Source organism: Podarcis bocagei (assembly GCF_964188305.1).
Source record: "Podarcis bocagei genome assembly, chromosome: 3".
Taxonomy (NCBI): Eukaryota; Metazoa; Chordata; class Lepidosauria; order Squamata; family Lacertidae; genus Podarcis; species Podarcis bocagei.
The window spans coordinates 85,903,749-85,920,218 of NC_138127.1; the positions used below are offsets into that span (position 1 = coordinate 85,903,749).

The 16,470-nt window shown below is 38.7% G+C and overlaps 1 protein-coding gene across 3 annotated transcripts in view; it reads left to right on the forward strand.

Annotated features, from left to right (window-relative positions):
* UBR2 (ubiquitin protein ligase E3 component n-recognin 2) overlaps nucleotides 1-16,470 on the forward strand; it is a 54,963-nt gene that overhangs the window by 17,996 nt on the left and 20,497 nt on the right. For 2 of the 3 annotated variants that reach the window (XM_081185950.1, XM_081185948.1), the window contains exons 11-28: nucleotides 204-302; nucleotides 1,669-1,832; nucleotides 1,920-2,019; nucleotides 2,289-2,417; nucleotides 3,941-4,124; nucleotides 5,439-5,500; nucleotides 6,579-6,689; nucleotides 7,619-7,684; nucleotides 8,451-8,573; nucleotides 9,078-9,141; nucleotides 10,169-10,293; nucleotides 10,954-11,006; nucleotides 12,060-12,162; nucleotides 12,927-12,975; nucleotides 13,649-13,803; nucleotides 13,918-14,020; nucleotides 15,627-15,736; nucleotides 15,817-15,897. In XM_081185950.1, the coding sequence (XP_081042076.1) occupies nucleotides 204-302; nucleotides 1,669-1,832; nucleotides 1,920-2,019; nucleotides 2,289-2,417; nucleotides 3,941-4,124; nucleotides 5,439-5,500; nucleotides 6,579-6,689; nucleotides 7,619-7,684; nucleotides 8,451-8,573; nucleotides 9,078-9,141; nucleotides 10,169-10,293; nucleotides 10,954-11,006; nucleotides 12,060-12,162; nucleotides 12,927-12,975; nucleotides 13,649-13,803; nucleotides 13,918-14,020; nucleotides 15,627-15,736; nucleotides 15,817-15,897 (1,881 nt within the window). Of the gene's footprint in view, nucleotides 1-35; nucleotides 135-203; nucleotides 303-1,668; nucleotides 1,833-1,919; nucleotides 2,020-2,288; nucleotides 2,418-3,940; nucleotides 4,125-5,438; nucleotides 5,501-6,578; nucleotides 6,690-7,618; nucleotides 7,685-8,450; nucleotides 8,574-9,077; nucleotides 9,142-10,168; nucleotides 10,294-10,953; nucleotides 11,007-12,059; nucleotides 12,163-12,926; nucleotides 12,976-13,648; nucleotides 13,804-13,917; nucleotides 14,021-15,626; nucleotides 15,737-15,816; nucleotides 15,898-16,470 lie in introns of all 3 variants that reach the window. The other variant, XM_081185949.1, reaches the window with a different exon arrangement.

The window sequence follows — 16,470 nt, forward strand, 5'->3', positions numbered from 1 at the left end:
GCAGATTAGAGGTGAATTTCCCCCTTGTTGTTTAGAATTATCGGCAGCTGCAGAGAGATTTTATGGAGGATGATCACGAGCGGCCAGTGTCGGTGACTGCTCTCTCTGTTCAGCTCTTCACTGTGCCTACTCTGGTGAGTAGTGGTTCCTTTTTTAAACTGATAGTTGGCACCCTTTGCCTTTTTTGCCTCCTTCTTTAATAGAATTATGAGCGATTGCAGAATGATTATGTGAAAGATGACCACGACAGAGAGTACTCAATTGCTGACCTTTCGGTACAGATATTCACAGTGCCTTCACTTGTAAGTACTTAAATGCTGACTGAAACTCTCTTTGCCCCAACTCCCACTCAGATCTAACATTAATATTTTGTTATTGTTTTATACACAGGTAATCAGTCTTGCATAGTTTCATGGATAAAATACAGATCTCTACCCACAAGGAGATTACAGTCCAAAATAGGAAATGGAGGGGAAAGAGATTCCCTACTAGTACTTCTGTGATAGTATTAGATCACAAGACTCATTTATGTTAAATTAGTAACTAGAGTATAATAGTTTTATAGATGAATTCCTATCCCCAGAGGATCTGTGCTTTAAGGAATGGGCAAGACATTAGGTTGGTGCTTTAGTATACTTTTAATTCATACAAATTTTATTCGGTTGAGAACTTCAGTGACAGGTATGGCTGCAACAGTTTCTCCTTTTAGTAATGTACTGAGGAATTAGAAATATTAACATAATGAATGAATATACATGAAACATGCTTGTGTTGGAGGCATTTGGCAATAATAGGTATTATGATCTGACACTCTTTGAGACACATGTTAATGTCCTTTTTATATTTCAACTCTGTATCTCAGTCCAGTGAGGAGGTGGAATTGAATGAGGCAAAATTAGTTGTGCAAAGATCTCTGTATACCTGTATGGCTCCAGTGCTATGCTTTTGAAATTGGATTAGGGTTACAGTGCCATAGAAATAGCATAATTATGGGTGTAGCTATTTAAGGTGACTGCTTGAAAATTTCCAGTGAAGATTATAAAGTGCTGAACATAGTATGAAGAAAATGTACTCCTTTTAATGAGAAAAGTACCTAATTATGGCTGTTAACTGATTCAGATATGTTAGACTGAATAAATATGGGTAATGTTTTGGTGTAAGGTTAAAGCCAACAGTTTATTTTGCCTCAGTTACTGAAACTTTTTTTTTTTTTTTTTTGGTAAAAGATCCTATGTACACCTTGGTTGAGATTTAAATAGATTGTTATATTGCCCAAATTGGGTACCTTTTTACAGATCTGATTAAAACCAAGTGATGCAAAGCAGGTAATAGAGATTTAGAACAAAAAATCATGCCAATTGGTACTTCTATGACTCTCTTGTTTTCATATGAGCGATAGACAAAGCCCTGTCAGTCATTAAAAGTACAATTCCTAGCTATAGACATGGAGTTACCTTTATTTTATCCTTCAAGGATCAGAGGATTCTCAGGTGATCTCCCACCTAGTAACTGGCTTTCCTGTTCAGACTGCTTTTGCTACAGAAATAGGACTACCTTATATACACATAAAAACCATACACCTGAGCATTCTTCTGTTAGTTGAGTCTCTTATCACTGTCATTAGCAGACACGATTGAAACAAACCTTTAAATATCTATTTTGACATAGGCTCGAATGTTAATAATAGAGGAGAACCTCATGACTACTATCATCTCAACATTTATGGACCACTTAAGACATCGAGATATACAGGGCAGATTTCAGTTCGAACGGTACACTGCGCTACAGGCTTTCAAATTCAGACGAGTCCAAAGCCTGATTCTGGATTTAAAGTGAGTGTTTTATACGTAATCAGACAAAAATATTTTTACATGTATAGCCCAAAATCAGATTGAAAACTTATTTCTGCTGTACTTCAGGTATGTGTTGATAAGCAAACCGGTTGAGTGGTCTGATGATCTGAGGCAAAAATTTCTAGATGGTTTTGACGTCTTCTTGGAGTTACTGAAGTGTATGCAGGTAGGTGGTTTCTTCTTCTTAAGGTACTTATATTTATCAAGGAATAACAAATGAGATGGTATAGGTGACTCTTCATATTACTGTTAAAATATTGCTAGGCTTTTGAAATCTATTTTTTACAGTTGCCCCAATTTCAGTAGAGCTAAATATTTCTACAGTTCCCTCTGTAGGCAATCACTAGGCAAGCTTTGCTGAGTCTCAGTACTGACCCTACCCTGTTGCTTTGATGCTTCTCTTCTAAATGATTTGGCTTTTTCCTATTTCTGAAGGGCATGGATCCAATAACCCGCCAAGTTGGGCAGCATATCGAAATGGAACCAGAGTGGGAAGCAGCATTCACGTTGCAGATGAAATTAACCCATGTCATCTCAATGATGCAGGACTGGTGCGCTTTAGATGTAAGTTGTACCTCCTTCAGATGTGTTTGGATTAATATGAATGAATAAAATAGCTGCATTTTCTTAAGGTTCTTGTATATAAATAAACAGTGTGGTGTGCATCAGTGAAACCAAACTGCTTTAACCATTGGGATCTCCAACGTTGTGCACGTTTTTCAGGTAATGATTATTGGAATAGACAAGATTGTAGACTTCATGTTGCAAAAAGAACTCAGACTTGGACTAGTACTTTATATCTCAAGGGGTAGAAGGAAGGGGGATATATATAAACATGAGAATTATCTGTTGCCATCTTGGTTTGAACCATTTTTCCCCTGTCCTTAATCTAAAAAGGAGGACTGATCATAACAATGCCCATAATTTTGCAGCTTCTCCTGTGAATAAGAAATGATAAAATACTTTGAATCTAGTTGCCTTTCTCTTTGGTCAGGACTTCCCATCGCTCCACCTGACAAGATGAGGGCATAGATGGCAAATACCCATATCTTGCAGATAGTTCCCTTTTTTGGGCTCAGAGCCCAGCACTTCAAGGATAACATCAAAGCGAGCCAATTAGCTTATATCAAAGCAAGTGAAAATAAACTCATATGATCTCATTGCTACAACCACCACCAATTAATTGTGGGGTTATCTTGACTACCAAGATGGCGTCTGCAGAGTTTCTGGAACACTTCACCTTTGGTTCAACGCAATTACTTTTTTTTTAAGTGCACCGAGTATTGGTGTAAAGATGCATGCTAATGAAAGCTTTAATTTTAATATCTATTTAGGACCTTTCTTTTCTCACTCTTTAGACTGAAGATTCTCTGAGTAGCTAATAATAGTTTAAATACTGAATAACTGAACTGTAACAAGAGAAATAAACAGAGCAGCTGAAGTATCTCAGAACCAAGCCATACAATTTTCAAAGCATAAAAATTGAAATGGCCTGGGGAAATAAAAAAGGGAGTATTCCAAAGTTAGGGTACTACAACAGAAAGGATTCTGTCTCGGGTTGCCACCTTCCTTAGCTCCTGTGGGTGGGGAACATGAAGAAGGGCTTCTGAGGAGGATCTTAATATCAATTGCCCTACTACAAAACCATTTAGGGTTTTAAATTGGTGGTATGGAAAGGAAAATTGATAAAATACAAGATTCCCTTCTGCAAGCAAAACGCCTCTTTCACATGTGGAAAGGCTTCTTTTAAATTTAGTGGAAGAGCATTTTATGCATGAAATGAACTGAAATACACAGATGTTTTTCTGCTTGCACTGGTTTACACAATACCCCATGTTTGAAATGTAGTTCCATAATCCCTTTGCTTACTATTACACAGCTCCAGATACCTTTTCATGTAACGTCTTCACAGAATTATTCTGAGTAAACTCATTCCACACATCATACTTTTTTGTATTCAACCAAATAAACTGGGGCTAGGTTTTATCTTGGTACATCCTTAATGTGTATATTTTAATAATAAATAATGCTGTAACTTTATGTAGATGAGCTGTGCTTTCTTTGAATAGATTCAATCTTTTTTATAGGAGAAAGTGCTTATTGAAGCATATAAGAAAAGTTTGACCACATTGATGCAATGCCACAGCGGTTTTACTGATGGAGAGCAACCGATTGACCTCAACATGTGTGGACACTCAGTTGAGACTATCAGATACTGTGTTTCTCAGGAAAAAGTTAGCATTCATCTCCCTGTTTCTCGTTTACTTGCAGGTAAGGACTACATATTTGGTTGGTTTTGTGCTGGATTGTTTTTAAAGCAGTTTATACAAGCTCACTCAAAGATTAGATATTTTCCTAAACTTTCGTTTGTTTGCTGACTCCTGTCATCATGATTTCTCCATAGTCATATGAACTCTAGACCCCTGCTTTATTTTATTTTTTTTATGTGCACTACAAGATTATGATATAAACCTGCAATCTGCATGAAACAACTTCATGTTTGTGGATATTTCCAAACTCGACTATCACTAATATCTGCACAAGGTTACTTTTCATTTGGTGCATATTATGTTTGGAAATGAACCAGATCATGACAAATAAGTTAACTTGTATTATACCATTGGATTTGTTTGTTTGTTTGTTTCGTTAATTGACAGGACTTGTATACTGCTCAACCATCAAAGCCTCTAACCAGTTTATATAAAATATAGATTAAAGATACTGATAAAACCAGATGTTAGATATAAACTGACCTAAAAAATTCAATAATATAAATAAAGTATGACACACAAATATACAGTTACATATTAAAAGACGTCAAATGCTCAAATGTCAAAAGTTTTTAGCATAGGGTTGCCATTCATCCGGAATTTCCCAGACATAGCTGGAATACAGCAATTGGAAGCAGTGTCCGGGCGGAAATTGCTGGGAAATCCGGACATATGGCAACCCGTGTCGGAAGTCTAGATTTGGGCGAATTTTCTTAAAAATAGCTCAAAAACATCATTTTTGTCCGGATTTCCACTTTTTGAAATATGGCAACTCTATTTTAGCAGGCAGCAAAAACAAAACAGTGAAGTTGCCTGCCCTGTATCAATGGGCAGGGGGCTCCAGAATGTAGGTTCTGCCACACTGAGATTGATTTCTTTCATGTGTGGAATAAGCATTATATGACACATGTAAGAGGCTGTTAAGTTTATGACCCAACAGGCTCCATTGGTCTCCAAAGGTGGGCAATCCAAATGGGCTCACTAACAATAGCCTGACAATGACAAGGGGTTATCCCTGCATTAAATATTATTATCTGAAGTATAGCAGAAAGGCTTCCATTTGAGCAACAGTGCTTTCCCTCTTCCCCTTTTGGCTCTGTGGGGCTTGCAAGACCCTCCAGAACAACTTGTGGTAGGAAGAGGGTGGGGTGACCACTCCAGAGCGTGACTTTGAAGTCCTAGATATCAGAGTTAGAAACTGCATTTCCTAGTAAAGCTCTAGTTCTTTTCAGCTTTGCTTGACAACCTCAGTAGATCCCAGAGTGGCAAAAATTGCAAAAAATATTCTTCCCTTTTTTGTCTTTTGTCAATATAGGTTTGCATGTGCTTCTGAGCAAAAGTGAAGTGGCATACAAATTTCCAGAACAGCTTCCAATGGTGAGTGATATTTAGATAAATGTATCTCTGAGGTTCAGATTTTAAAAATAAATAAAATTGCTTTGAGTACAAAAAAGAAGTGTTGCTGGTAATGGTGAAGAAACGGAGCAGTGTTTGAGAAAAGTTGCTTTAGCTGTTGGTTAAATACTTACTTCCAGAACCACAACTGCCAGAATGCCTTTGGAGTAGCCTAGCATTCAGTGCACTGGTGGAGGGTTATATGGAGATCAGAATTGTTATTTGGGAGACTGGAGTGATCTACAGCAAATGGTAGGTAAGGCCTGGCGAAATGAGATAGTGTTAAAGCATGTTTTGTTGCCTTAAATCTGGTTAAGATCCCAAGGATACAGTGAATATATGGTGCTGAGTTCCACCTCTGGAGCAGTTTATAGGGTGGTATCAGTGGGTGATACCCTCCAGAGAGCTGGAGGGGATGACTATGACTGTGTTTGCACATAACACAAAACCAGGGGTAGTCAACATGGTTCCTTGCTGGTGTTGCTGAACCCCTCTGCCTGTCAACTCTCATCCTTGACCCATATAAGCTGTTGTTGATGGAAGTTGTAGCCCAACAGCATGTGGAGGTCCACAGGTTTAGTGCTATATGCCTGAGCTGGTATAAGCTCAAGCAAGGCTTGTACTCTTACACTCCCGCTTCCATTTGGATGACTGGGAGGATAAATTCTGCAGCGTTCAGTTTCTTCTAAGCTCTGCTTGTGATTATGTGTGACCCAGAGATTGCAGTTCATGATAAAACTTTGAATTTGGCTTGTTGGGAAAATAATTTGTCATTTGAAATGACAAGCCACCCCTGCACTGCGGGGGGGGGGGGGGTTGCACCAGAAGAGCCTTTGGGTCCCTTCCAACTCTTCAATTCTATGATTCTAAGATTAGGGAGAAATGAAGCTAAATGGTGCAAATGGTACCCTCCTGGCCACTAGTTTTGTACAAACACCTGCAGTTTTTTTTCAAGAGGTAGAATGGGCTTTCTTTCTATTTATAAATATATTTCAGGGCCTTCACCAAACATGATGAATGTCTAAAGCTTTTTTTCTTGTGTTATGTTCACTTAATGCAGAGTGAACTTAGTCCACCTATGCTAATAGAACATCCCCTGCGATGTCTCGTTCTATGTGCTCAAGTACATGCTGGGATGTGGAGGCGGAATGGGTTCTCACTTGTTAACCAAGTAAGTATTGAACATTTATTTGCCCCTCTTTCTGTATATCTCTGAGAGTCACGGGGCAATTTGAGATACTATTGCATAAGGAGTTAATTGTTCTAGATCAGTAGCTCACAGCATAGCTTTGTGTTATGCTTCCTAGAGAGATAAAGACATGGGGAGGGGACTGTGTGCTCCCATTTTTTTCCTGGGTCTTCAAATATTTCTGTCCTCATATGGTTGCTAAACATGTTTACCAAGAAGCAAGTCAATCTGAACTTGTGATTTCTTGTTCCACCCTGTATGTACAATGAACAAGAAAGTTAAAGTTCTATGTTCCTGTAAACTGTCATGCAAGATCTGTTTATGTATATAAACATTGCAAATAGATATAATCCTTTTTCATCCTAAGGGTGTTTTTTTTTAAAGTAGTAAAATACTAAATAAGCTGCAGGCAACTTATGCTAGACCCACAAGTTCCTGATCAGCAAGTTGGGAATGCAGCAAACATTGGCATGCCCAGATGCGATTTCTGGTATCTGTGCGTGCACAGATGTGATTTCCGGCGCCGCTCAGCGAGTTGCCGCACTCCACTGGTTTAGCGCAGCATGCGGGGGACTTGCCACGTGGGCGGCTCGGTTCAGGGGCGGCTTGTGGGCTGGTAAAACGGTCTTTGTGGGCCGCATCCAGCCCATGGGCCACACGTTGCCAACCCCTGCTTTAAACCATGGCTTGTATCTACGGTAATTACAAGATGAGATTTACGAAAATTGGAAGTAAACCCAGCAGAAGTTCTTCTCCCAGCTGTGTGGCAGAAGGAGAGGGGAGGTTGGGGTGAGCATGAAAGGCTTTATTCAGGTTCATTCTGGTTATGTATATCTCTTTCTGATCCATATCTTGTATTTCATATGAATTACCTATTCAGTTATGAAAAACTTATCTTTGCTCCTCCACAGATATACTACTATCATAATGTGAAATGCAGAAGAGAGATGTTTGACAAAGATATAGTGATGCTTCAGGTAACATTAATGTCGTTTTGATGTATGTGTGCTCTTTCCTGTTGCCTGAATATGGTTGTTTAAAGGACCCTGAGATGTCACTACCCTGATTGCTTTCTTTAGAAAGGTGGTTTCTTAGGCTGCTTTCTCTTATTTTCATATTTGTTTTGAGATGTTTAGAAAATAATTTATTATTTAGGTTCTGTTTAGGTGGCTGCAGGATCCCCAGTATCGTAGTGTTTTATGCCTAGATGCATATTTTGTTTCTCTACTTGGTTTCAAACTCAGCGTGTCCTGAACCTGAGGCTTGATGCTTCAGTAAAAATCCTCACATACCTGTATGTAAGAGGTTTTCTGCGACTTCTCCTCTTGCTTGCACCTACATCTAAAATCCATTTGCACACTTTGGAGAAGTCTCTCATTGTATTTTCAGCTAAGGGAGCTGCCATGTTTGGGTTATGAACGTATTGTATATGAAAAAATTATAAACAGAACCAGTAATAAGCGAAACTACAAAATTTTGAAAAGGCATTTATCAATGTTGCTACTTATTCTTAAAATGGACAAAAATAAAAAGGGCTGTTTTGTTAAATCCTGTGTTGCTTCCTAGGCAAAGTCTAATGAAGATTTGCGTTCATAAATTAAGGAATATTTCCAGCATTGCATAGTTTGTCACACTATAGTATCCATGTTTCCAAAACAAGCATGGAAAGCTTATTTTTAAAAGGCAGAAACATTTCTTATTTTCACCTAGTCAATGTAATAAATACATTTAAAATTTCATTAGACAGGTGCATCCATGATGGATCCAAACCACTTCCTGATGATAATGTTGAGTCGCTTTGAACTTTATCAGATATTTAGTACTCCAGATTATGGCAAAAGATTCAGTTCTGAAAACTCCAATAAGGTAAGCTATGAGCTGTTGAAAGTTATGCTTTTTTAACAACAAATGTTGCAAATGGATTACTGTACATTAGACTTATTTTATAATAAGAAATCTATAGCATATTTGTAAAAGTTTTCCTCATACAATGACTGCATTCATGCATAATGCTATACTGTGGTTTGTTAAACAAACCACAAGTTCTGCTATAGACAAGCAAACCAACTGTGACTGGTTTCTCCAAAGCTTGGTTTGTTTTCCATCTCTTCTTGCCTCGTGCTTCTATAGCTTGACACATGTCTGGAGTGGTATAACCAAGTGAAGTTTGATTAAGCAAGACTGTTCCATTCAGACATAGAGTCAAATCATAGTGTGTATGGTTTTGTGTCATGCTTACCAGAAAATGAACTATGGTTAGTCTGCTGGGCTGGGTTTGGATGTTCAGACGAACTATACTTTGCCTATACAGTCACGGCTGAATATTCTGTGTAAACCAGGCCACTGAATATATTTTTCCTTTTCTTTCAGGATGTGGTTCAACAAAATAATACACTTATTGAAGAAATGTTGTACCTAATTATAATTATTGTTGGTAAGTTTGTTGTCTATTTCAGTTTATGTGTTATGGATTGAATGGGTTTGGAAACCAAGAGTGTGCACTGACCACAAAATAATGGTTTGGATCCCAATTCAGCCCTTCAGAAATCATTTTGCCTTAACCTGAAGCAATTTGTAGCTGGCCAGTTCAGCTAAGTTCCACCTGAGACCTACTCCATTCCTCTGCTGTTCACTAGTGGGAAATGAAAAAAATGGCTTTCACTTCTTTCTATTTGACAGAACTAGGTGAAATTTACAGGCACCCTCCAGAGAATATGATACCCACTGAATTACAGGAAATAGGTTTAGGAGCTTTCATGTTGGGTACTATAAAAATATATTATGAAAATGTCTTAACTGTTTTTGGGTGGAATTGAAAGAAATTTGTAGACACGTCACCCATTTAGAAGGCAAATATTGTGCCAAACTTCATAAGCTCAGCTGAAGAAGTTTACTTGCAGGGGTAGCCATTACAGTTTTAGGGTATGCAAAAAACCCCACACCCCTAACTTAACCTTCCCTAGTGGTTTGTGGGCAATTGCTCTAAAAATTGGAGACCCAGGGGAAGTGTCCTTTGGTAAGATGAATGTCAAATTGGAGACAATTAGCTCCAAGGACTTCTGTGCTAGGCATCTTTTTAAAAGTTGATTTGGCAATGGGAAGAATTAAAAGGGATTTGCTTTCTGGGTAAATAATTCCTTCTGATTACAAGCCTAACGTGTCAGTCACTATGGAGCACTCCCTTGGTGTTCTTCACCACTCTGGTGTTTGCTCTGTCATCAGCCCACCCTGTCAGTATGGTAAGCTTAGATACATTGCTTTAGCTTTCAGCAAGCCCTTGTCTGCAGCATTTTTCAATGTCTGGATTGCCATGGCACACCAGCCGTGCTTTCTTTTCTTCTGTGCATAATCTCCATAGTGGCTTAATGTGTCTTTATCCAGCCAGGCAGAAAACATAATATATGAATGATTAATAAAAGGAATTGATCCCTGTTTGCTGTAATTATGGATTTATTTTGCAGGAGAGAGATTTATCCCTGGTGTTGGACAAGTCACTGCTACAGATGAAATCAAGAGGGAGATCATCCATCAACTGAGCATCAGACCCATGGCACACAGTGAATTAGTAAAAGCATTGCCTGAAGATGTAAGAATCACTAAAAATACATTCAATGCAGTGGATGAAAGAACTTTTGGAATTGTGATTGGCTTCTGTGGAGATGGGAGGAGAGGTTCAGTTTTCATGGCAGGCGTAGAGAAAATTGTTCTTATGGGACACAATATCTTTCCAGCCAATAGGCTTTTGTGTTCCTCTTTGACTCTTTCCTACAATTTAATGCTGCCTAGAAATCTGTCAATACTGTATGTTAAACTTTCTTAGCAACTTGAAGTCATTTTGCTGCCGTTGGGAGTGCAGATGTGGTGAGAGAGCTTCCAGCGCTGTGAGGGGAAAATGGATGTTTGGTGAGGGGTGTGTGCAGAAACATGGATAGAGCTAGTCGTCAAATTGTTTTGTATCTGCATTGCTGCATCCTAACAGGTTAATATATATAGCGGTGAGCTATAGCCGCTGTGAAAGGTCAAACAACAGGAAAGTGGGCAACCAGAGCAGAAATTATGGTATCCCACCACATTTGCAAGTTAGGATAGAGAGCATGATCCTGAGATAGGACCAAAGTATCCTTTCAGATTGATAAATTTTGATGATGATTATAGATATACCAGTGTTCTAGTGGAAATAGTTGGGAAGTAGTTGCTAGTCATAGGCATATCCAGTGATTTTCTGTTCCTTTTTTAAATTATTCAGGAGAACAAGGAGACTGGAATGGAAAGTGTGATCGAAGCAGTTGCCTGTTTCAAGTAATGTCCTCTCTGCAATCGTCTTTCTAAATGTGTAAAATAACAACAAAGCATAGCCTTCTTGTTTGTTTGTTTTTTTCAGTTTCTTCATAATGAGTTACCAGGATGGGTTACACAATTTACAAATACATCATAATGCAACAGATTGCTTAAGGCTATTCTTAACTGCATTCATAAGACAGTAAATTCTTTGAATGAACTGTTCGCAACATACATGCTGGCAAATCTGACAAGGTGTATAGGAACACTGTTTGCCAAAAGTAGTTGTTGACAAACAAACCCTTCTTTTTTTAATAAAAAATAATGTATATACAAATTTGTGAAAGAAAGGTGACATCCAACATAGCCACAGATACTATCTGCTCCCACCTCAGGGTTTCTCTTTCTGGCAGGTTGGGGTTTCCCTTGAACATATTTTGGGGGTGAATGAGGGCTGGGGAAGGGAGATGAGAAACTAACAGCAGAAGCAGATTTTAATTATACAAGCAAGTGGGCATCAATGGATTTTGCTAAAAAAAAATACATACAAAAAAACTTCAAAAGGGTGTGCCATGTTAGCCTTTTGCAGGAAAAATTAAAATTAAAAGCTAACCAATTAATTATAGTCTAAACTTTTGTGGATTAAAATCCATGTCATCAGATGCACTATTCTTCTGATGAAGTGGACCTCTAATCCTCAAAGGTTTTTGCCATAATAAGTTTGTTCATTTTTAAGATGCTACAGGACTCTTTGTTATATAGAAGGAAATAAAAAGCAAGAAGGAAGGAAGGAAGGAAGGAAGGAAGGAAGGAAGGAGTACTGTAAAGGGAAACAATAGCTGTCTCTCTTCTTGCCTACACACCTACCAGAAAGAAACTGTATATGAATCCCTTAAGAGAGTACTACTGTTGCTTCTAGTGCAGTAGTTAAAAGGATAAAGCAAGGCCTGAATAGGCTAGTATCCCTCGTTCTTGAGTTTTCAAAGGGCTTGCTATTTCATATACATGGAACCTTTTTAGAAGCAATGTTCAGTTATTAAGGTGTGAATTCTAAGTGTTCTGTTTGTGTTTTAGGAAACCAGGACTAACAGGCAGAGGATTGTATGAGCTGAAACCAGAATGTGCTAAATACTTCAATTTATATTTCTATCATTTTTCAAGGGCAGAGCAATCGAAGGTAACAATGAAATATAAATAAATTGTATTTTCAAGGGCAGAGGAATCGAAGGTAACAATGAAATATAAATAAATTGTAACATTCTCCGCTTGAGCTTTTCAACCAGCTGTATTGCCCTCTTTCTCATTCAGTTCCTCCTAGCATGCTAAGAATGTCTGCCTCTACCTAACTCCTTAATGAAGTTCCTTTGCCTATGTGATGCTTTTGCCCAATCCTCCTTTGTTTTTCTTATTGCCCCTTCCATCCCATTTCCTTCAGACTTCTGCATTTAACTGGAAAAGGGAATTGAAAATATAAAGGTGTGGGTTGGAAGACCTAGCCCATACAAGCACTTTTGGATTCCTGTTGATCCATCTGATATGACCAAATAATCTGATATTGTTTGATCTGCCAGTGGCCTGGCATTGAGTTTTGGCTGAACCACATTTCTGTTACCAGGAAAACCTTGAAAGTAATACTGGGAAATATCAAAAGATAAAGCTTATTGCATTACCTATCTCTACTTCTTGGAATTCATGCCGGGCAACAAAATGTAAAAACCCGGATGTAAACAGGCCTGCTACAAAAATAAACGAAACTGATTACAAATCAGTCTTTTATAACAATGAAGCCTGAGTCAGAGCTGCAGGATTATTGTAGCACTCAATGTAATGCAGAAAAATAGAAGAGGACAGTAAATGGCAGTGTCTGTTAATTTTGCAGAAATAATATTGTTGCCTTCAGCGTTTGGAAGATTAAAAATATACATATTTTTTTTTTATAAGGCGGAGGAAGCCCAAAGGAAAATAAGGCGACAAAACCGGGAAGATACAGGTACCTGTCTTGCTAGTGTATGAGGGTATCCTCAGTTGTCTCTGCTTTTTAAAATGTCATCAAAAATTAAGTTGGTGCTGAGCTTAATTCAAGATATAAGAAATTTGCAACAATGTACATTCTTTGGGGGGGGGGAGTTTGAAATTTTCTTCCTGCTTGTAACGGATTATAGAAAATGAAGGCTATGGAAAGACTTCCCTTGAGATTTGCAAAAACAAATACTGCACATCAGAATGGTGTGGCTGCTCCTTCATACTTAGAGCCTTTGCTGTCCAGTATTGTTTGGATAGTTGAAATCCCATGAAGTTCCTGTGTTAGTTCCACCAGCCCTTATAAGAAATGGAGAGGTGACATGGAAACATTGCATATGATCTGTGCCGCATGATTTCATTCATCGGCAGTTCTTAGGAACAGCATAGGATCCGGATATGGGAGAATGACAACATAACTGCTTTGATTCTCTAAGATCAGATAGGCTGCAGTCTTATACCCACTTACCTGAGAGTAAACCCCACTAAACTCAGTGAGTAGATGTTATTGAAAGAACAAAAACTCCCAATGTCTTTTTGTCATCTTGAAAGGCTCCATGACATATTCTTAAATATTTCATACACATTTCAAAGTTTGCTGCAGCAGGGCTATACAATATTTTATTCATTTATTTCTATTTCAGCTCTCCCACCTCCTGTTCTACCTCCATTCTGCCCTCTGTTTGAAAGCCTGATCAATATTCTGCAGTGTGACGTCATGTTGTGCATTATGAGGACAATACTGCAATGGGCAGTAGAGCATAATGGTTATGCCTGGTCGGAGTCCATGCTTCAAAGGGTGTGTTTCAGCTTTAAACTCCAGCTGTTGTTAATTCACTTATAAATATTAGCAAATTGTATAGAAAGCTTTTTCTAGAAATACAAACTCTAAGCGTGTTAATTTTTTGCTTAGGTTCTGCACTTGACAGGAATGGCCCTTCAAGAAGAAAAACAACACATTGAGAATGCTGATGAAGATAATGTAATAACATTTACTTTCAGCCAGAAGATCTCAAGTAGGTTGATAGTTGTATAGGCATTGCAAACTTTGATTTTTCCCATAGTACCTGCATTTATGCTCTTCTAAAATAATTGCGTCTGAAAAACTATTTATTAAACACGCTACTGGAACTAACATTAATTCTGCAGTACTTTAAGAAAATGCATACTTACTATTTCACTAGTACAAAAGTGAACAAGAATAATATATCTGTTTTTTCATGTGTTGTGACAGAAGCATTGGCTGTGTTTGTATGCAGCAATGAGCCAGATTTTCTGGCTTATCATGGTTTTCTGTACATGAACAGTGGGCTCCTGTTGGCTGCCCGATTGCTTCACTTGTCCCCTGATGTGAACAAGGTAAACAAACCAGGGTTTTTCATTTCATCCAAACTGGGATGTAATGCTGTTCCCTAACAAGCCACCAGACAACCTTGCATCATAGTTTGTTGGCCTGCTGATTGTAGTTTGCTAGGGAGCAACAAACCATTATTTCCTCTGGCAAAATGGGAAGCCAAGGCTTCTGGGTTTGTTTATCTTGCTCTTATAGGAAGAAATGAAGCAGGAATGATCAGGCTACAGGCACCAACAAGCCACTCGCTGACAGCAAACCACAATATTATGCAAATAGGGCCCTTATGTTTATTACCATCCTTAATTTGCCCTTCTGCCAGTTTGACATCAAAGACAACTTGTAGGTAGCAGACCTGTAAAACTCAAACACAAGAATAAAATTATACAAAGCACAGCATCTTATTGTATACAGTGGTACCTTGGTTTCCAAACTTAATCCATTCCGGAAGTCCATTCTTAAACCAAAACCGTTCTTAAACCGAGGCGTGCTTTCTGTAATGCAGCCTCCCGCTGCCAGTGCCCTTCCACCGTTCGAATACCATTCTTAGACCAAGGTAAAGTTCTCAAACCAAGACACTATTTCCGGTTTTGTGGAGTTTGTAAACCAAATCGTTCTTAAGCTGGACTGTTCTTAAACCAAGATACCACTGTATATGAATTCTTATTTCCTTTTGGGTAAAATTTAGTGTAATGTGAGCAGAAAATCTGTTTAGGAGGGATCCCCATCCTTCCAGAGCAAATTTTGAGGGCACATGGGAGGCGAGGGAAGGTGAAGTCCCATTGTGTAAGAGGAAATCCATTCTGCTCACAGATGGACAAATTTGGATACACCCCTTTGTCTTTATGCCCAAGGGATGCTTTATACACTGTTGGTTTTTAATAAGGAAACCTATTTTTTGTATGCTTCTGATAAATATGGCACTATATTTGACTCAGGCACATAAATCAGGAACAGATTGTCTGTGGCTCCCTGTGTAAAATGCACGTTTGCCTCGTGTGTAATGTTTGAAATGGTCTTCAGTTCCTCTGCTCTAATATTGATTAGATTAACTATTGATAAACTTTGCAATTCAGTGTGTGGGGGGGGGGAGCTTGAATGAAGGGGAAATGCACCACTTTCCCTGGGATAGGATTTAAAAACAACATGTATCCTGTAAGTAAATGCAGTTCTGCTATACTGAATTTAAGCTAACACGATGGAGTCAAACAAATAGAGCAAATGTGTATAGTAATAGTGTTGTTGTTTCCTCTTACCCTTGTTTGAAACAGGGCCTGGTGAGACACCCCGCAATTCCCCAAGTATATTAGCAATGCTAGAAACTTTGCAAAATGCACCGCACCTGGAAGTCCACAAAGATATGATCAGATGGATACTGAAGGTAAATTGTGCTCCATCTTTATGAGTAACAGGAAAGTTACAATATTTAAATTGCAAACAATATGAATTTCCTTGTTCCAGACTTTTAATGCTGTTAAGAAGCTCAGAGAGAGATCTTCTGCAAGTCCTGTATCGGAGACAGAGGGAAATATTATGGAAGAGGTAAAAATAAAACCATTGAGTACTTAACCTAGTAGTGACCATTCATTAAATACACTTATATCTTAACAGATAGATTTAGGGGAATTTGTAGTGCGGGGAGGAGTTTATGTTACCCATGTTGATGGGAAACCTGTGTCCTAAGGGCCTGATCGGCAGTAGTAGTAAGTGGGGCAGCTGTTGCCTAGCAGGAGGGAAAGAGGGAGGGAAATGTCCAATGCTCCTGGTGCATTAGCACCGCACCAACCTTGCCACTGCCTTGCCCCTACACCTCCTGATAAGCAGAAGCAACACAGGCAACGGGATAAGATGAACACCACCACCCTGGCAACTGTAACTGCTAGTTAGGCCTGGCACAGATACATATTTGGCTCATGAGGCCATTTCTCATAAACCACATCCACGTATCCCACAGCTGGCATGATATTTGACGTCAGGTGTGGGGCAAGTACAGAAAATTTGGCTTATTTTGCGCGGGTTTTTTTTTAATGTCAAGACACCCGTAAATTGTGAAATCCATGCATAAACGATGATCGGTTAAAATCAGCTGTGTTTGTCAACGTAACAACTCTGTAG